The sequence below is a fragment of the Equus quagga genome, chromosome 2 (genome assembly GCF_021613505.1).
Source record: "Equus quagga isolate Etosha38 chromosome 2, UCLA_HA_Equagga_1.0, whole genome shotgun sequence".
NCBI classification, from domain to species: domain Eukaryota; kingdom Metazoa; phylum Chordata; class Mammalia; order Perissodactyla; family Equidae; genus Equus; species Equus quagga.
The window spans coordinates 39,520,080-39,541,212 of NC_060268.1; the positions used below are offsets into that span (position 1 = coordinate 39,520,080).

Consider the following 21,133-nt stretch of genomic DNA (forward strand, 5'->3'; position numbering starts at 1 on the left):
TAAACTTCTGAGTATCTGTTTGTCTTTAGTTCTTTCTGTAATTTTTATCTTGCTTCAGATGTTGGTTTCAAAGGAACTCAATTGCCAACCCGCCACCCCACCCCTAAACACAGACTCACTGAATCAGGCAGACATTTTGCAATTTCTAGGTTACCTGGGTTCAAAAACATACAGAAATGTTGACCTTGCAGTGAAACCTCTGACCTTTTGACAAGAAAAGAATGTTCAGAGAGTGTATTGTCAGATCCAAGAGGCTGAGTTTTTTAGTATGTGCTCCCTAATTTGAGGCCACAGTTTTATCCTGTCATTTTGAGTGCACAGACAGCACCTTTCTCCTGTCAGTCTTCAAGGCCTTATTTGACCTGTGTGCATAATTTGCTAGAAGCCTGGTTGCCTCACTCGGTCTTTCTGTGACTGACTCATCAGCTGATGTAGGTGGCTTCATCGGGAACCCAGACGCAGAGCTGCTAGTGCGTTGGTACCAGGCCGGAGCCTACCAGCCCTTCTTCCGTGGCCACGCCACTATGGACACCAAGCGACGGGAACCGTGGCTCTTCGGAGAGGAACACACCCGGCTCATCCGAGAAGCCATCAGACAGCGCTACACCCTCCTACCCTATTGGTATTCTCTGTTCTACCATGCACACGTTGCTTCTGAACCCGTCATGAGGTAAATAGGCTTCACCAGTCAGAGGCCCCAGCAACCAGTCTATGTCTATACCAGAAGATCCCCTCAGCCCCTGGGGAATGAGTAATTACACAGTGATTTCAAAAGAAAAGGTGAAGAAGAGTCAGTCAGCTTATTGAGCACCAACTGTGAGCGGTCAGGCAGTGGAGATCACAGAAGATAGAAGCTAGATCCCCTGCTACTTTGTGATTCAAGAGTTAATACTTGATAGGAGACAGAAATAGAGATTTTTCAAAGAAAAAGGAAATGACTTTCTAACTGAATTCATTCAGTACTGAACCCACAAGCATCCTCTCATGAAGAACAACATATTCTGCCATCTTAGGCTCTATCTTACCCTTAGGGCTAACCCATTCCAGGCTTGAGGTGAACAGTTTTTCTGGTGTGTAAATTATATTCAGATTCTATTTTGATGGCAGGACATGAAGAACCAATTTTCTAGGTTAGAGAACGATACACCAAGTACACACGTAGTATGCCAAGACTTCTAGATCAGCCCTTGCTACTCCTGGCTCAGGTTAGAATCCCCTGGGGAGCTTTTTAAAAATCCAGATTCCAAGGCCACACCTCCAATCCTACTGGGATCTCCTCGAGTAGGTCCCGGGGATCTATGTTTGTTAGAAATCTCCCTGTTGATTCTAGACATCAGCCAGGTGTAGAGACCTCTGTTACTATTTAGTAGGAAAGGAATATATTATTACAACGGCTAGTGATTAAGCTAAAAATAAGTTTCTCTTATTAAAAAATATCTTTTCCTCATGAAATTGAAAAAAATTATGAGAACCATTAAGTTGATATCCAGACACATATTGAAAGTTTTATTATTTTTATAAGCCCCAATACCTCCTAGATAGTTGTGTACAACAATAACAATAAAACAAAAAAAAAACCACACAACAGTTTCTCAACCCTCCAAAAATGTTGCCAGCTTGAAAACAAGAAAACCCTTTTTTTTTTTTCATTTAAATAGGTAATGATATAGGATGCATGAAAGGCAGTGACAGCATGAAATGGCATAGATTTTATATCATTGTAAAATATGGTTTTACAAACATTTAATTTGTTTTACACCAAATGTGTTAGGCATTTGGAGTTGCACAACACTCTGATTCTGCCTGTCAGAATAGTAGTGCTCAGCAATCAGAAGGACAAATTGCAGGTACCAGAATTCGCAATCTCTCATTGGAAGATTTAAGCTAGTAGATAGCTCTTTCACATAAGAAAAATATTTAATAATCATAGCAATTGCTCATGAAATCTTGAATCATGTGAAAAGAATCTTGGCTCTTTGGCTTTTTCCAGTTTCCTTTGAATAGTTATAAAGCCTAAAATTTAAGTGATGGAATTGTAATAATAAAACACTTAATGATGTTGAAGTCAAGAATTTTTTTTTCTTTCCTCAGGCCTCTGTGGATAGAGTTCCCTGATGCATTAGAGGCTTTTGGTGTGGAAGATGAATACATGCTAGGTGAGCATTTCTTGATTAATTATAGGTACAATAAATACTGTAATTATGTTTTTGTTACATTTCCTAGTGTAAGAGCACTAAAAAATCTCTAATCTCAAGAAAGCCAAAAAATAAAAGAGGGGCTGGCCCCGTGGCCAAGTGGTTAAGTTTGCGCGCGCTCCGCTTCAGCAGCCCAGGGTTTTGCCGGTTTGAATCCTGGGCGCAGACATGGCACCGCTCATCAGGCCATGTTGAGGCAGCGTGCCACATGCCACAACTAGAAGGACCCACAACTAAAAATACACAACTATGTACCAGGGGGCTTTGGGAGAAAAAGGAGAAATAAAATCTTTAAAAAAAAAAAAGTTTACTCTTTAAAAAAAATTTTTTAAATAAATAAAAATAAAAGAAATTCTATCACCAGGATTTTTAGTGTATTAGTGGGATCATAGCTGTATTCTATAGTTGTCGGGTAGCACTTCTCATAATATTGTTAACTTTATATAAATCCATTCTATTTGTGGATACAATCTGGGATTCTTGTTTTGGGTCCACTCCTAAGCCTTATATCGCTACAGGGCAGGGAAGTAGAAAAAAGACCAGATGGTTATAGTAAAGACCCAGAAGAGCTTATTTCATATGAAAAACAGGATTTTGTTTTTTGTTGTTGGCCTCTTCTTTAACAAGTTCACCACCAAATCCAGAACATGGAAGTTTATCATCTTGGGTGTAGGGCTCAAGAAACCAGGCTCCACAGAGAGTTGCCCAAAAGGTGAATCCTGTGTCTAAAGAGGAGAAAATATAAAATGTAAAAAACCTAGCTCTTCAGGTCTCCACTCATCCTTAGGTCTCAGTTTAAATAGCTACTTCTTTGGAGAAAATGTCCCTGACCAGAATTTCTTCCTAATACCTAATTCCACCTACCATAGTCAAATTCAACCCTTCTTATTAAATAACTTTCATTCCATTTTGTACTTTTGTCTTTTTTGGTATTTGTCTTAACTCTAATTAATTTGTAATTACTTGTTTAATGTCTGTCTTTACTGACTGTGAACCCCATAAGGGCTAGCACCATATTTGCCACTATATTCCCAAAGACTAGCACAGTGCCTGGCACTCAGTAGGAATTCTATAAATATTTATTGAATGAAAGAGTGAATTCATAAATGGATGAATTTTACATACATGTGATGTCAAGGTCAAAACAAAATTAATAATCCAGATTGCCTTTAAGAGAATTACAGCTTTCCCCATGATAACTGCCCAAAGGAGGAGGGTCTGAGCATCCACGCTGACCACACTTCTGGATAACAGTTGTAGGCTCATCGTCTTCAACGTCACTTAGAGCAAACAGTGAAGCACTTGGAGAGGCGCAATGGCGCTTTCAGACTACTGGAATACTAGCAGTCATGCACAAGATGAGACTGTAATAGACTGTGTCCGGGTCCCTCCCTATTATCCTAATATGCCATAAATGGACTCATGATAGGTAATAATACAGTGACCTCTTTGAGCACTTGTCTTCTTTCTAACAATGCATCTCTCTGATGAATCATTGGTTCAACTCACCAAGGTCTCTATCTTCAAGAAGTTCACAGTTGAGTAGTCTTTGAAACCACTCAATTAGAGGGGAAGGATGTTTTCAGACCTCTTATAATGATACTCAGCTTTATTTCTTCTCCGTTTTTCAGGAAGTGCTTTGTTGGTTCATCCAGTCACAGAACCAAAAGCCACTGTAGTTGATGTGTTTCTGCCAGGATCAAATGAGGTAAGAATAAATGACAGTCAGCCACATATCTTATATGTCTCAGATCTTGTCCCTTCATTCTGATGAATTAACCCATTAGCAAATAGATTTCTTCATCATGTAGTTGTGAAGACAGCCCAAATGACTGTAGCAACTGAAGATTCTTGTAAGTCATGACCACTGGCCTCAGAGGTCGAGAAACTTAATGGAAGAGCAGGGAGAAAGATGAATAGGTGATGACACCAAGGAGGATCAGAATGGTTCTTTATCCTCACATTTTGACTTGTATAAGTGACTCCTTGTAAACACATTGAGGCTTTGGGTAGGAAGAAATCTTCATTCTACTATGAGGTATCAAACTCTGGAGGGAAACATAAGTTTGAAGAGACTTTGCTCTTTGGTTCTGGCTCTATCTGAATCCTGAGTTTTGGTACTGAAAGCTGGCCTCCAGACACTCACCAAAGTGGGTAAAAAGTAACAACAGTGACTTTCCTCTGTGCCCCTCCAGCCTTCCTCTGCTCTTTTATTGGTTGTTGACATTGATTATTATTACTTTTATGAAATATCTTCTTGGACCTGCTGGAGCCCAGGCCACTGAACCCAGGAAGGGCACACATAAGGGGTGGGAATAACCCATGGACTGCAGAGCAGAGAGCCATGGGTGATAAGAGCAGCCTCCAGAGACAGATCAAGAATATATCCAAAGGGGCCAGGAGAAGAGACAGGGCAGAATTTTGGGGCACCAGATCAGGGAAAGAGAGTATAGAGTGAAGAGCAGGAAGGAGACAGATCCTGGAGAAAGTCTTCGAGCACTGGAGCATCGCCACAGGCTTCAGCGGGCAGGGGGCAGAGCCGTGAAGGACCCTGAGCTGATGTGGGACTGCCATGTGAAGATATTCCTGGACTGTCAGGGCAAGTGGTGAGGTAGCTAAGCCAGGCCATGCTTGCTGCTCAGTGCCATCAAGCACTGCCGTGGCAACAGTGTGAAACCACATCCAGTGCCAGTGTTCGCCCTCCATCCAGCTTTACGTTTGGTTGTTGTATTCGTTTCCTGAAGCTGCTGTAACAAATTACCACAAACTCGGTGGCTTAAAACAACAAAAATTTATTCTCTCACAGTTCTGGAGGCAGAAGTCTGAAATCAAGGTGTCAGCAGGGTTGGTTCCTTCTGGAGTCTCTGAAGGAGAATCTGTTCCATGCCTCTCTCCTAGCTTCTGGTGGCTGCCCGCAGTCCTTGGCGTTCCTTGGTTTGTAGCCGCATCACTCCAACATGCGCCTCCATCTTCACAATGCCTTCTCCTCAGTGTGTCTCTGTCTCCCTCTGTCTCTTTCTTATAAGGACACTTGTGATGACATTTAGGGCCCACCTGGATAATCCTAGATAATGTTCTTATCTCAAGATCCTTAATTTAGTCAAATCTGTTACCATAGAAGGTAATATTCAGTCCTTCCAGGGATTCAGACATGCATACATCTTTTTAAGGAGCCACCATTCAGCCCACTACGTTTGTCATTCTTGATATGACAATAACCAGGCTTTTCTCCAGAATGTTCATGAATTATGTTCTTTCCTCTTGGTTTCTCTGGTAATTTGTAGTTCTGAAGGTGAGGGCTCTTTATGAAGGTTCCCCTACCAAGTAGAAACCTGAGAAAAAGCTTACAAACAACAACAGCTAAACAAATTGTCCTGCGAAGCATTTCTCCTGAGAGTTTCTCAAGTTGATTCTAACAGAGCAGTAGGCTCCCATTAAAAGGAACTAGCTCCCTTTCCAACTTAGCCATAAATTTTTGTTAATGACCTGTCATCAGTGCAAGCACATTGTCATGACTATAAAACATACTCCTTCAGCACTGTTTCCCAGAACAGTCTGTGATTGTTTCTCTCACTGTATCTTCACAAACCCTGGGTAGAAGATCCAAGCCGTTTCTTTCCAGACCTTTATCTCGCTGGCTAGTACCACATCACACTGTGCAAGGGGGCTGTCTAAAGTCACTGTCACTCTTCCCCATATTTCTGTATGGCCCATTCCCTCTCCTTCAGGTCTTTGCTTGAATATCTCCTTCTCAGTGAGGCCTTCTCTGACCATCTGTTTAAGGTTATGAACCATTCCCACTGCCCCGGTACTGTCCAGCCCGCCTTCACCCTCTATTTTTTTCCACAGAATGTGCCACCTTTAACATTTTATATACTTACTTATATGTTTTGTTTATTATCTGTCTCTCCCATTAGAATGTTAGCTTCTTGAGGTCAGTGATTTTTATCTATGTTCACTGCTGTATCCCTAGTATCTAGATGGGTTCCTGGCACATAGTAGGGCTTCAATAAGTACTTTCTGGGTGAGGGAGCTTGGTGACTGAGCTCTAGGTCTGATCTGCATGGTGTTTTGTACAGTTATACCCTCCCGAGGCTGGGGATCTTTGTATATGGTACCAGAGCACATACCCTATATCTCTCATTCTAATTAGTTCTGGAAATGGTAGGCAGGTAATCCCCAAATATTGTTTGAGTCAGTTTTTTACCTTTCATTCCCACCAGCTTTTTATCTAAAGCTACTGGAATTTGCCAAAGAAAGACATTACAAGAAAAGAAAGCTAAGACAATATCCCTCATCAACACAGACACAGAAATCCTTGACAAAACATTAGCAAATTCAATCCAGCCAAGATAATCCATCATGACAAGGTGGGGTTGGTCCTGTTGAATTAGGAGGTCACTGTGGCTAACCAAAGTCAAGTCATAGGCCTCTCACATTCACTGCAGGACAGTGACAGACTCAACAGCCCAGCTATATAAAGGATGTAGTAATCCCAGGAGGTGAACTTGCAAAATAGACTCTGTGGTTGACAGAAATTATACTGGGCTAGAAGAGAGAAACAGAAGTTTTTGTTCTCATGCTGTTTCTGATGGTATCTTTAGGATTTATCCCATGAAATTACTTTGTAGAACATTTTGGTACTTCAGCAACTAAACCCCATTGACAGGGATCCCAGATAGGAGTTTCAATCTCATCCTTGAATTGTACTCTGTTAAAAAATGATACTATAATAGTAATCCAAGTTTCCATTTGTTCTTCTCCAAGATCTGTGTCCTCTCTGACACTTTCCTTTTCTTCTGCCTCATTTGTAATTTATCTGCTTGCAGTATGCTTTTCTTTATTGTTGTTTTTTTCTCTCTCCCATCATCTTTTTTTTTTACTCCTAGATGCATTAAGTTTGGGTAAGCCAACTGGACTATGAAATCCATGAGGGCAGGAACTGTATCTTTCTGTTCATTCATGTGTACCCAGTAGTGCTGGGCACATGGTAGGTTGTTCAATAAATAACTTTTGGATGAATGGATGGACAGATGAATGGCCTTTTAGTCAACTTAATCCATCACAGTACTAGCTTAGTCCTTTGGGATCTTCTTAAAAGCATATGTTCTTCCTAACTTCTACTCAAGATTTTTTTAAAATTATGCTTATTTTGACTTTCTGGTTATTTGAGATCCAAGTAAATGGATGTTTTACTGAGTAATGAAATTGTGAGCAGAGTTGCTCATATACTCTTTTTCATTAGGGTCTGTTCCTTTTCAGGTCTGGTATGACTCTAAGACATTTACTCGTTGGGAAGGAGCATGTACTGTGAAGATCCCAGTAGACTTGGACACTGTAAGTTATTTTCAGACTGTTACTTTTACCTATTGTGCTATACTAATCTCCTTTGGCTGCCATAACAAAATATCATAGACCGGGTGGCTTATACAACAGAAATTTATTTTGTCACAGTTCTGGAGGCTAGAAGTCCCAGATCCAGGTACCAACCAATTTGGTTCCTGGTGAGGACCCTTCCTGGTGTATAGACAGCCACCTTCTTGCTGTGTCCTCACGCGGCAGAGGGGGAGAGTAGGCTCTCTTGTGCCTCTTCTTATAAGGACACTAATCCTATTGGATTAGAGCCCCACTCTTAGGATCTCATTTAACCTTAATTACCTCTGTAAAGGCCCTGTCTCCAAATACAGTCATGTAGTGGGCGGGGCTTCATCATAGGAATTTTGGAGGGACACAAACATTCAGTCCATAACATATGCATATGCACAACAGAAGCAAGGACGTTAATGTTCTGCATAATAACACCTACGTAGAGAGAGAGAAAGTGGATTAGTGATCGCCTGGGGCTGGGGCAGGGAGAGGGTTTGGGGAGCCATGGGAGTGACTGTTAATGGGTACAGGGTTTCTTTTTGGGGCAATGAAGATGTTTTAAAATTGATTGTAATGGGGGCCAGCCCGGTGGCACAGTGGTTAAGTTCACACATTCCACTTCTTGGTGGCCCAGGGTTTGCTGGTTTGGATCCTGGGTGCGGACATGGCACCACTTGGCATGCCATGCTGTGGTAGGCGTCCACATATAAAGTAGAGGAAGATGGGCACGGATGTTAGCTCAGGGCCAGTCTTCCTCAGCAAAAAGAGGAGGATTGGCAGTAGTTAGCTCAGGGCTAATCTTCCTCAAAAAAAAAATAAAATTGATTGTAATGATAGTTACATGATTCTGAGTATACTAAAAATCATTTAATTGTACACTTCAAATGGGTGAATTGTATGGCATGTAAATTACATCAATAAAGCTGTTAAAATGTGAGAAAAAGGAGTATAAAAATAATATACGCTCTGATTTCACAGTGTGAAACATCAAGGAAGAACAACTCTTCCCCATATGTTTACATTTGAACGTCTAAGAAAAGTAATAGCACTGAGAACAGAGAAGAAACATGGTGTTCACTACACAGGCCGTACAGAGTGTCCTTCTAGAGGGCCAAGTCAAAAAACCTGAGTTTTTATTGTAACCCTGGACCTCCATGTGTAAGGGAATGCTGTCAGTTATGGTGTTAGAATCAAGTGACCCGTCCACACTGAATTTCTGAAGGGAAGTTTGTTCCTGCAGCTGAATCACAACCACTGCCTCAAGCCCTGAGTAGTGTAAAGATTAGTAAATAGATATTGATGTTATTTTTTAGAATTGTCAGCAGCCATATGAACTCCGTTATAAAGAAAATGATTTCAGATGTCAACTTTCAGATCCAGAAGAGACCTTAACATTCGTTTGCTCTAATCGTTCGTGCTTGCAAGTGAAGAAACTGAGGTTCAGAGAAGTTAAATTGCTTGTCCAGGGTTGTGGCTAGACTGTGGCAGAACTGAGACAAGCCCCCAGGTCAGCTGGACTCCCATTTCAGAGCCCATTCCATACTAACTTACTCCCTCATTCTTTGAGAGAGAAAAAAAAGAAGAAGAAATCGGCTGACGAAGGTGGGGAGATGGATGTTTCTTACCTCTGGCTGCCACCTGCGAGTCAAGCAGGAGGTGGACATCTTCACGACTCCACCCTCACCCCCAACCTCATTTATATTCTTGTACTCTTCTCCCTGCCTGCGCTTTACTCAGCGTGAAGTACTCAGAGCGAAGTTCGGTCCTCGTGGGATCCAGGGAGCTTCCTCACGGAGGAAAGCTACTGAGCGTTCCCTGCTGGGAATGCCATTCCAGAAGACCCATAGGTATGGGCTATGCCTACATCCCTGTTGTTAGAGTCACTTAAAGTGCCCTTGGTGGCTTCTGTAACAGAAGTTTCACAGATTTACCCTCAGAATTGAGTCACTCATCCTGGTGATCCAGGGAAGCAGGGAGCAAGAAGGGTATAAGCTACACTGAATAGGGACAAAACTCATCTCCCCCAAACCAACAAACTGCCGTCTTTTATATACACATGTACACACACATCTGGGCCTGTTTACACAGACAGAAAAATTCACTCTTTTAGCAAGGCCCTAGAAATAAACGTGTTTATTATAGTGACAGGAACATTAAAAATACAAAACAGGAAAGGCTACTGACAGGATAAGCAGAGTAGATAATAAATGGATGAAGGGTGAGAAGTTTCCCTAATAATTAAAAAGCAGACCCTTTTTTAGTGTTTGAAGTCTTTTCCTTTTAATGCCAGGGCCCCCATATTTGCCATCTCTGTGCTCACAAATTTATTTTGCCTTTGAATCTATACCTATAAAGAATGTGAGTCTTGTACAATGAAGTATTTTCAACTTCTAGTTTGAAATTGCATTATATGAATACTCCTTTCCTGAGAGTGTTGCTCTGTTACAGATACCAGTGTTTCAACGAGGTGGAAGTGTAGTGCCAATAAAGACAACTATAGGAAAGTCCACAGGCTGCATGACTGATTCCCCATATGGACTCCGGGTGGCTCTAAGCACTAAGGTATTTGGAAAATGTTACCTTTACACAGCTCACTTATTACTACTCTATCTCTTTACAGTGGTAGCCTTTTGACTATATATAAAGGTGGTGAACCCCATCTGTGGATAGGTGCTTCTGATGTTTATCTAGAAATCAAAGTTTTGAATCATTTCTGAACCATTGTCCAGCTTGTCTGACTTTCCTGGAATTGTTCTTAAGGGACTCTGAGAACTAGAAATGATAGAAATTTCCTGTGGGGCATCCTGACCCTTGGTGTTCTAGCTTGGCACTGATTACCACTGGGCCAAAAGCTCATTGGGCCACAGGCAGCCTGCCACATGGATTAGCCCTGAAACTCCATCTCCTGTAAAAGGGTACTTTGTCTATGCAACATTTTAGGGACACCATCCCCAAACAATGACTTCTGTTCTCATCAAATGGCTCAAACAACTAAAATCTCCTCGGGGAAAGCCTGGAAGGATCCAGAATTGATCTGTCCTTTTGAAAAGATCTTTTGAGCCAGTGAGGCCCATTGCAGATTCCTCTGCTATCCATTTGCCCAAATACAGCACCAAACACAAATTCTGACTCTCAGGCAAATATTATAAAATAATTAAGCTTTCTTTTTCTTACATCTTTCTTTTCTATCTGTTTCACTTACACATGTCGTCTTGAGCCACACTATGGGCCTGGGGCCCATGAGAGGCCACGGAAGAAGTACAAGAGACTCGAGATCCATAGCACGTCAAGCACTGTCGATAACAGTAAACTGCCATATGGAGTGCTGTGACATTGTCTGACTCGCAAAAGGGGTCCTCCTAAAAGGAAGTAGGAACTACACACCATTCTCTAGATGAAGAGTCTTCTAAAGATAGTTGATCTCATCCATCAAATACTAATTTTTTTTAACTTCAGTTTCATTCTGTGAACTTTTCTTGACCTGTTGTCACGTTGTAGGATAGTATTTTCAGGAAAGCCACTTATGCCACCGACCATACTTCATAGTTAAAATTTCTTTCAAAATGGCCTCTTTGTGCTCCTCTTATGTGACTTCCTTATTCATATTATTTCACTAATGGGTATCAAATGTATATATTTGCACAACTACTTTGTACAGCTTGACTATTAAACTATTGTTTAACATAATTTTTCACAACTTTTTAATCTATTATTTCTCTTTAGGAAGTGACTTTCTTTTCCTAGAAAGCTATTATATAAGCACACTCTCTATCTGTGATTTATTCTCCAGGGTTCTGCCGTGGGTGAATTCTATCTTGATGATGGCCATTCATTCCAATACGTCCACCAGAAGCAATTCTTGCACAGGAAGTTTTCATTCTGTTCAGGTGTTTTGATCAACAGGTAATGTGTGCTTTCTTAAATAAATTATGCTATCCTTTTGTTATCCTCAAATGCACAGCTGACATTTTAAGGTCTTCTTTTAAAAAATTAATGCTAAATGTTATTTGTGGAGTATTTTTCTTTTCTTTTTTTTCCAGCTTCATTAAGGTGTAATTAACAAATAAAATTAAAATATATTTAAAGTGTACAATGTGATGATTTAATATACATATACATTGTAAAAGGATTCCCACCAAATTAGTTAACACATCCTTTGCCTTACATATTTACCTTTTTTTTTATTGGAGAGAATACTTAAGTTCTACTCTCTTGGCGAATTTCAATTATACAGTATGTATTATCACCTATAGTCACCATGTTATACATTAGATCCTCAGACCTTATTCATTTTATAACTGAAAGTTTGTACCTTTATACCAGCGTCTCCCCATTTCTCCCACCCACTAGCCCCTGGCAACCATCATTCTACAATCTGTTTCTGTGAGTTCAACCTTTTTTTTTTTTAACATTTCATATATAAATGATGCCATGCAGTATTTGTCTTTATCTTTCTGGCTTATTTCACTTAGCACAATACCCTCCAGATTCATTCATGTTGTCACAAATGGCAGGATATCCATCTTTTTTAAGGCTGAAAAATATTCCATTGTATATATATCCCACGTCTTCTTCATCCATTCATCCCTTGACAGACACTTAGATTGTTTCTATATCTTGGCTATTGTGAATAATGCTGCAGTGGACATGGGGGTGCAAACATCTCTCCGAGATAGTATTTCCTTCAGATATATACCCAGAGGTGGGATTCCTGGATTATATGGTCATTTTTTGTTTTTTTTTTTGGAGGAAGAGTAGCCCTGAGCTAACATGCACTGCCAATCTTCCTCTTTTTGCTTGAGGAAGATTGGCCCTGAGCTAATATCCATGCCCATCTTCCTCTATTTATACATGGGACTCCTGCCACAGCGTGGCTTGACAAGCGGTGCTGGGTCCATGCCTGGGATCCGAACTGGCGAACCCCAGGCTGCCAAAGCAGAGCATACAAACCTAACCACTATGCCACCAGGCTGGTCCCTATATAGTAGTTCTATTTTTAATTTTTCAAGGAACCTCCATACTGTTTTCCTTAGTGGTTATACCAGTTTACACTCCCACCAACAGTGTACAAGGATTCTGTCTTCTTCACATTCTCACCAGCATTTGTTATCTCTTCTCTTTTTGATAATAGACATTCTAACAGATGTCGGAGGATATCTTATCATGATTTTGATTTGCATTTCCCTGAGGATTAGTGATGTTGAACACCCTTTCATGTACCTGTAGACTATTTGTATGTCTTCTTTGGAAAAATGTCTATTCAGGTCCTTTGTCCATTTTCTAATTGAGTTATTAGTTTTTTTGCTATTGAGTTATATGAGTTCCTTGTATATTTTAGACATTAACTCCTTATCAGATATGTGATTACAGATATTTTCTCTCATTCCATAGGTTGCCTTTTCATTTTGTTATTGATTTCCTTTGCTGTGCAGAAGCTTTTTAGTTTGATGTAGCCCCACTTGTTTATTTTTGCTTTTGTTGCCTTTGCTTTGGTGTCAAATCCAAAACAATCGTTGCCAAGACCAATGTTAAGGACCTTACCCTTATGTTTTCTTTTAGGAGTTTTATGGTTTCAGGACTTATGTTCAAATCTTTAATCCGTTTTGAGTTGATTTTTGTGTGTGGTGTAAGATAAGGGTCCAGTTTCATTCTTTTGCATGTGGACGTCCAGTTTTCCCAAAACCATTTATTGAAGAGACTTTCCTTTCCCCGTTTTATAATTTTGGCTCCTTTGTCAAAAATTAATTGACCATATATGCCTGGGTTTATTTATGGGCTCTCTGTCCTGTTCCACAGATCTCTGTGTCTGTTTTTATGCCAATACCATATAGTTTTGATTACTTTAGCTTTGTAATATAGTTTGAAATCAGGAATTGTGATGCCTCCAGCTTTGTTCTTTTTCAAGATTGCTTTAGCTATTTGGGGTCTTTTGTGGTTCCATATGAATTTTAGGATTTTTTTTCAACTTTCGTGAAAAATGCCTTTGGAATTTTTATAGGGATTTCATTGAATTTGTAGAAAGGCTTTGTAGCATGGACATTTTAACAATATTAATTCTTCCAACCATGAACACAGAATATCTTTCCATTTGTTTGAATCTGCTTCAATGTCTTTCATCAATGTCTTATAGTTTTCAGTTTTTAGATCTTTCACCTTGTTGGTTAAATTCGTTCCTGAGTATTTTATTCTTTTTGATGTTATTGTAAATGGGACTGTTTTCTTAATTTCTCTTTCCACCAGTTTCATTGTTAATGAATAGATATGCAACTATTTTTATATATTGATTTTGTATCCTTCAACTTTACTGAATTCATTTATACTAACAGTTCTAACAGTTTTTTCATGGACTCTTTAAGGTTTTCTATATATAATATCATATCCTCTACAAATAGAAACAATTTTACTACTTTCTTTGCAACTTGGATGCTTTTTATTTCTTTTTCTTGCCTGATTGTTCTGTCTAGGATGTCCAGTACTATGTTGAATAAAAGTGGTGTGAGCAAGCATTCTTGTCTTAACAAGAGAAAAGCTGAGATGTTGACTCTAATGTTAGCTGTGGGCTTGTAATATATGGACTTTATTATGTTGAGGTATGTTCCTTCTATACCCAATTTGTTAAGAGTTTTTGTCATGAAAGGATGTTGAATTTTGTCACTTTTTCTGCATCTATTGTTGATCATATGATTTTTTATCCCTCCTTTTATTAATGTGCTATATTACATTTATTCATTTGCATATGTTGAACCATCTCAGCATCCCAGGAATAAATCCGACTTGGTCATGGTGTATGATCCTTTTAATGATCTGTTGAATTCAGTTTGCTAATATTTGGTTGAGGATTTTTGCATCTGTGTTCATAAGGATATTGACCTGTAATTTTCTTTTCTTATAGTGTCCTCGCTGACTTTGGTCTCAGGGTAATACTGGTCTCATAAAATGAGTTTGGAAGTGTTCCCTCCTCTTCTGGTTTTTTGGAAGAGTTTGAAAAGAATTGGTATTAATTCTTTAAATATTTTGTAGAATTCACCAGTGAAGCCATGTGGTCCAGACTTTTCTTTTTTGGGAGGTTTTTGATTACTGATTCAATCTCCTTACTAGTAATTGGTCTGTTCAGATTTTCTGTTTCTTCCTGATTCAGTATTGGTAGGTTGTATATTTCTAGTAATGTATTCGTTTTTTCTAGCTTATCCAATTTGTTGGTATATAATTGTTAATAGTAGTTTCTTATGATCCTTAGTATTTCTTTGGTGTCAAATGTTATGTCTCCTCTTTCATTTCTGATTTTATTTATTTGAGTCCTCTCTCTTTTTTTTCTTGGTAAGTCTAAAGGTTTGTATATTTTGTTTATCTTTTCAAAAACCACCTTTTGATTTCATTGATCTTTTCTATTGTCTTTTTAGTTTCTATTTCATTTATTTCCACTCTGATCTTTGTTATTTCCTCCTTCCTCCTGCTTAACTTCAGGCGTCATTTGTTCTTCTTTTTCTCCTTCGTTGAGGTGTTAAGTTAGGTTGTTTATTTAAGATCTCTCTTTTTTCTTAATGTAGGCATTTATTGCCTTAAAGTTTCCTGTTAGAGCTGCTCTTGCTGTAGCCCGTAAGTTTTGGTATGTTGTGTTTCCATTTTCATTTGTCTCAAGATATTTTGTTTCTCTTTTGATTTCTTCTTTAACCCATTGATTGTTCAGGAACTTGTTATTTAATCTCCACATATTTTTGAATTTTCCAGTTTTCTTCTTCTAATTGATTTCTACTATCATTACCATTATGGTCAGAAAAGATGCTTGATATAATTTCAGTCTTCTTAAATTTGTTAAGAATTGTTTTTTGGCCTAACATATGATCTCTCCTGGAGAATGTTCCATGTGTGCTTGAGAAAAATGTGTATTCTGCTGCTACTGAATGGAATGTTCTGTATATATCTGTTAGGTCCATGTGGTCTAATATATAGTTTAAGTCTAATGTTTATTGATTTCCTGTCTAGATGATCTATCCATTGTTGAAAGTGGGGTATTGAAATCCACTACTATTATTGTATTGCTGTCTATATCTCCCTTCATATCTGTTAATATTTGCCTTATACATTTGAGTGCTCCAATGTTGGGTGCATAAATATTTACAAATGTTGTAACCTTTTAATGAATTGACCCCATTATCATTATATAATGACCTTCATTGTCTCTTATTACATTCTTTGGCAGAAAGTCTGTTTTGTCTGATATAAATATAGCTCTCTCTGCTTTCTTTTGGTTTCCACTTGCATAGAATATCTTTTTCCATCCCTTCACTTTCAGTCTGCATGTGTCCTTAAAGCTGAAGTGAGGGGGCTGGCCCCATGGCTGAGTGGTTAAGTTCACATGTACCGTTTCCATGGCCTGGGGTTCGCCAGTTCAGATCCTGGGTGTGGACCTATGCTCCATTCATCAAGCCATGCTGTGGAGGCATCTCACATGGAAGAACTGGAATGACCTGAAACTAGGATATACAACTATATACTGGGGCTTTGGGGAGGGAAAATAAAAAGGGGAAGATTGGGCAACAGATGTTAGCTCAGGGCCAATCTTCCTCAAAAAACAAAAGCTGAAGGGAATCTCTTATAGGCAGCATATAGTTGGATCTTGTGTTTTTAGCCACTCAGCAACTCTGTCTCTTTTGATTGGAGAATTTAATCCAAATACATTTAAAGAAATTATTTTAGGACTTACTATTGACATTTTGTTAATTATTTTCTGGCTGTTCTGTAGTTCCTTTGTTCCTCTCTTCCTTTGTAATTTGGTGATTTTCTCTAGTAGTAGGTTTTGATTCCTTTCTCTTTATCCTTTGTATATTTGCTATAGGTTTTTGCTTTGTGGTTACCATAAGGTTTACATAAAACATCTTTTAGTTATAACAGTCTATATTAAGCCAATAACAGCTTAACTTTCAACACATAAAAAGCTCTACATTTTTACACTCTCCTCCCCACATTTTATGCTTTTGATGTCACAATTGATATCTTTTTATATTGTGTATCCACTAACAAATTATTATAGCTATCGTTATTTTTAATACTTTTCTCTTTTAACCTTTATACAAGAGTTACCCACCACCATTACATCATTAGAGTATTCTGGATTTAACTATATATTTACCTTTACCAATGAGTTTAATACTTTCATATGTTTTCATGTTATGACTTAGCATCTTTTCATTTCAGCTTGAAGAACTCCCTTTAACATTTCTTGTAAGGCTAGTCTAGTGGTGATGGACTCCTTCAGCTTTTTCTTTCTGGAAAGCTCCTCGTCTCTTCTTTAATTCTGAAGAAAAACTTTGTTGGGTAGAATGCTCTTGATTGACACTTTTTTTCTTTGAATCTATCATCCAACTCCCTTCTGGCCTGCAAGGTTTCTGCTAAAAAATCTACTGATAGTCTTATGGGCGTTCCCTTGTACATTACAAATTGCTTTTCACTTGCTGCTTTCAAGAGTCTCCCTTTGTCTTTAACTTTTGACAATTTAATGACATGTATCTTGGTGTGGCTTCTTTAGTTTCATCATATTTGGTGCTCAGTAGGCTTCCTGGATCTGGATGTCTGTTTATTTCCCTAGGTTAGGGAAGTTTCAACCATTATTTCTTTTAATAAGCTTTCTGCCCCTTTCTCTTCTTGTCTTCTTCTTGGACCCCTATATGATGCATATATTGGTCCACTTGATGGTGTCCCCTAAGTCCCTTAAGCTGTCTTCACTCTTTCTCATTCTTTTTTCTTTTTGCTCCTCTGATTGGATGAATTCCACTGCCCTGTCTTCAAGTTCGCTGATCCTTTCTTCCACTTGATCTAGCCTGTTGTTGAAAGCCTTTATTGAATTTTTCAGTCCAGTTATTGTATTGTTTAACTCTACAGTTTCTGTTTGGTACTTTTTCATATTTTCTGTCACTTTTTTGAAATTCTCACTTTGTTCACGCATTGTTCTCTAACCTCAGTGAGCATCTTTATGATCATTATTTTGAAATCTTTATCAGGTAAATAACTTATCTCCATTTAATTAAGGTCATTTTCTGTGGCTTAATTGTATTCTTTGGTTTGGAACATATTCCCTTGTTTCTTCATTTTCCTTGACTCTCTATGTTGGTTTCTGCAGATTAGATAAAACAGCCACTCAGTCTTGTGTAGGAGATGAACCTCGTCAGTCAGCCTGGCCTCACTCTTCAGGGAGAAGCTGGGAGTTGGGGTTTCCCTCCCAATTGTATGGCACTGTGCCAGGGGTAAGGGTTATGATGAGAGTGTTTCCAGCCTTTCCTGCTTGTTTTGATGTGGGTATTTTCTCAGTCACCCAATGTATAGGAGTCACTCAACTAGTTTCTGGATTTCTCTGAAAGGAAATTGCTCTGTATGTAGTTTTACATTCAGTGTCTCCATCGGAGGAGGAAAATTCAGGAGATTCTTACATTGCCATCTTGGTCCAGAGTTCCCCTGGAGTATTCTTCAATTGCCCCATGAAACTCCCTTCCTTATTATCTCCATCTTCTTTTCCTTTCCTCTCTAAAAAGTAAAAAAGAATTCAATTTAAGTTCCCATTAATCCCATTTATTTATCCATTCATCAATTCATTAAGTGTCTGATTTTTACAATTTGATTGCAGTGTCCAAGTCACATTTGTGACTTCAGTGTCCTCAGGTGATTTCTCTCCAAACCACTTGTTAAAAGGAGATTAGTTTGGCTACTGGTTAGCTAGTCCTCAGCACATAGTCATCTTTTTTCAGCTCTTCATCCTTGTAAATATGACAACTGTATGGTTCTTGCCTCCATAGGGAAAGATGGGAGGCTGAGGATGTTGCCCTAGTAACCAGTCCAAACCCCTGTTCCTCTCTTTTTCCTAATGCCATTTTTATCTATTCCAGTTGTGCCGATGAGAGGGGTCGTTATCCCAGCAAGTGTGTGGTGGAGCAGATCTTTATCCTAGGCCTCAAGAAGAAGCCATCTTCTGTGACCACCCACTCATCTGGTGAGGAAATAGGCCATTTGTTTTTGTAAACATAGAAGTATCTATAGTGAAGAGATGGTTAGTCCTAAAACTGACGCAATACACTTAGCCAAGTGGACTCTGCACTTCCTGGTAGAGGTCAAATATACTAGCATCTAGAGAGAGTCAAGCCATTCTGCTGCCCTTCATCAACTGGTTTTTCTGCTCTCTGTAAGCTGTTAATATTTTTTTACGGGATATTATTTGAGGCTTGAAATACTGTTGTAACTTCTCTGAATATTTTTTAAACTGTACATATCTGAAGCCCTGGAGAATCCTACTCATGTTTATGGAGTTTCTTAAAGGTTATAGGATGGGCTATATCCTTCCTTACCTACTGAATTTCGTGGACAAATCACTTTGTTCCTTACAGTTTCTCTTCAACCATTCTTGTACTCAAAACACTGGAGCGTTTAATCTTTAAAAAACTCATGGAAGTCCATGGGTAAAAGTGCTGTTAATTTGGATTCTCCTAAGTGGGGTATAAGGTTTTAATGCAGAGTTAGAAACATTTCACACAAAAGATTTTTCTCTCCTAGATATTCATCAAATTTTCCCTTTTATTGTCTTGATATTTAGGTGGTGAAGACCAGCCTGTGGCTTTTGTATATTGTGCCAAAACATCCACCTTGAGCCTGGAGAAGCTCTCACTGGACATTGGTGCTGACTGGGAGGTCCACGTCAAATGACAGAGAAGCGCGCCTGGGGACGAGTGCAGGGAGCAGCCTGCACCTGTCGGCCTTTCCCTTGGCCTTTTTTGAGATTTGTGCTACATGCTAATTGACTGCTCTGGCTCAGAACAATCATCTTTCATGAGTCACCAGTTTACCAATGAACAATAGGTTTCAGATTTTACATTTGTGGATGTACTAGTAATACTCTTTGAGTCAAATACCACCTCTTTTCCTGATGCAAGTAGCCCCGAGATATTTATAGAGTTCATGAATCTTCCATTGCTTCTTGGGCTGTGGCTCCGAGGTTAGACCTGCAGCCCAGTGAGCAGCTGCTCTCTGAGCACACCTTCGATGGGTGTGTTTGCTGTGAGATGTGGGCCGGGCCCACCTCCTGTGGCCCATTGGTGGAATCTTGCCTCAGCCCCTGCAGCAGAGTCACTGAGGCTACAGCAGCTGAGTTTCTCGAGGCCTGTCCCCAAGTGGACAGCAGCTCTGGTACCCCTCGCAGTTATCTTTCACCCACTTAGACGTGGGGAAAACAACCCTTTTCTGCTTGCACTGCGTACGTCGCAGCAACAGGGAGTATACTCCCCTAGACTGGCTCAGGGACACAAAGGATTCTCTTCCCTGTCATGTTTTCTGGGTTCCAAAGTTCTAAATTAGTCTTCTTAAAGTTCTAACTTCTTTATCTTAATTGTTTTTCTTAAATATTTTCTACTGGCCAAAGAATATTTGTAACATGAGTAAGCTCTAATTTATAATAATAAAATAAACACCCATGTCCCCATCACCGAACTTCAGAATAGACCGCAGGCTGGGACGAGGATGAGGCACTTGCCTTGGGCACAGAATGTAAAGGGGTGGCAAAAACCCTATAGTAATCAAAGTAAATAATATTTTAGTGCAGTATTTTTAAAAGTCAAAATTAATGCAAAAAAATCCATGATGAAGAAAATACCAAAATTTTAAATAAAGATGGGATCGGAATTGCCGAGTTTTCCTTTTGCCTCAGGCTCCAGTACGGCTTGGCATGGATTAGAACATTACAACATACATTTCCTCAGGACGCTCCCTGCTTTGGTGACACCATGACTCCCTGCTGCCTGCCACAGCGTCTGTTGGGGCTGCCTCATGTCCTCAGCACCCCTCCACATGCACATTTTCTTATCAGACTTCTTCTGCTTAGCAACTTGCCAGCTGCCATCTCTGCCTTTTGTTCCCTGGGCCCCAATATCCACTGCCTTCCCTCTACCTATGCAGATCTTACCCTCTGCACAGGCCCTACTCAAATCCCACTTTTCCATGAAGTCTTTCTAACCACCCTGTCACCCCTACTCCCCCTTGCCCATAAGCGGTGATTTTGCCCCTCTCTGAAATGCTGCCGTATTTATAACATGTGCTGTACTTATTCTCAGGGACGATCCCTTAATGTTTCAGGTCTGTCTGTCTCATTGCCCTGCTAGACTGTATGTCCCCAAGAGCGTGTTATAGTTGTCTTTGCTCTGCCAGAGCACCATTAGACTTGGCTTTCAGTAACTGTTCTCTGTAATTGCGTAACTAATGGATTTGATTGATTAAAAAGTGAGAATTAAATGTATTTGTTTCTGATTTACTTTTCTGACATAGGACTCTTCCTCCAGATGTAGTAAATGCTGTGCATTTCCTTGGGGAACACGTTTCATTGTATCAGTTGAGATTTGAGCTTTGCACCATATATAAGCTCACACAGACGTATGCAGATACTTTGCTCCTATTTCTTTAAGTTTTGTAATTAAGGAGAAAGGAAAAAGACCTACATGAGCTAAAGTCGTATTTCCCAGCTTCAAATTTCCCTTGCCAGCCTACAATAAGACTTAACCTGAAACCTGGGTGTTCTTACCTAATATAAATGATGGGTT

The 21,133-nt window shown here is 39.5% G+C and overlaps 1 protein-coding gene across 2 annotated transcripts in view; it reads left to right on the plus strand.

Annotated features, from left to right (window-relative positions):
• The window catches only part of GANC (glucosidase alpha, neutral C), a 79,813-nt gene extending 58,981 nt beyond the window's left edge, over nt 1-20,832 (plus strand). For both annotated transcript variants that reach the window (XM_046649725.1, XM_046649733.1), the window contains exons 17-24: nt 427-670; nt 2,092-2,156; nt 3,827-3,903; nt 7,458-7,532; nt 10,011-10,124; nt 11,353-11,465; nt 18,440-18,543; nt 19,141-20,832. In XM_046649725.1, coding sequence (XP_046505681.1) covers nt 427-670; nt 2,092-2,156; nt 3,827-3,903; nt 7,458-7,532; nt 10,011-10,124; nt 11,353-11,465; nt 18,440-18,543; nt 19,141-19,250 — 902 coding nt within the window. In that variant the 3' untranslated portion in view covers nt 19,251-20,832. The remainder of the gene's footprint in view (nt 1-426; nt 671-2,091; nt 2,157-3,826; nt 3,904-7,457; nt 7,533-10,010; nt 10,125-11,352; nt 11,466-18,439; nt 18,544-19,140) is intronic.
• Nucleotides 20,833-21,133: the final 301 nt, after the last annotated feature.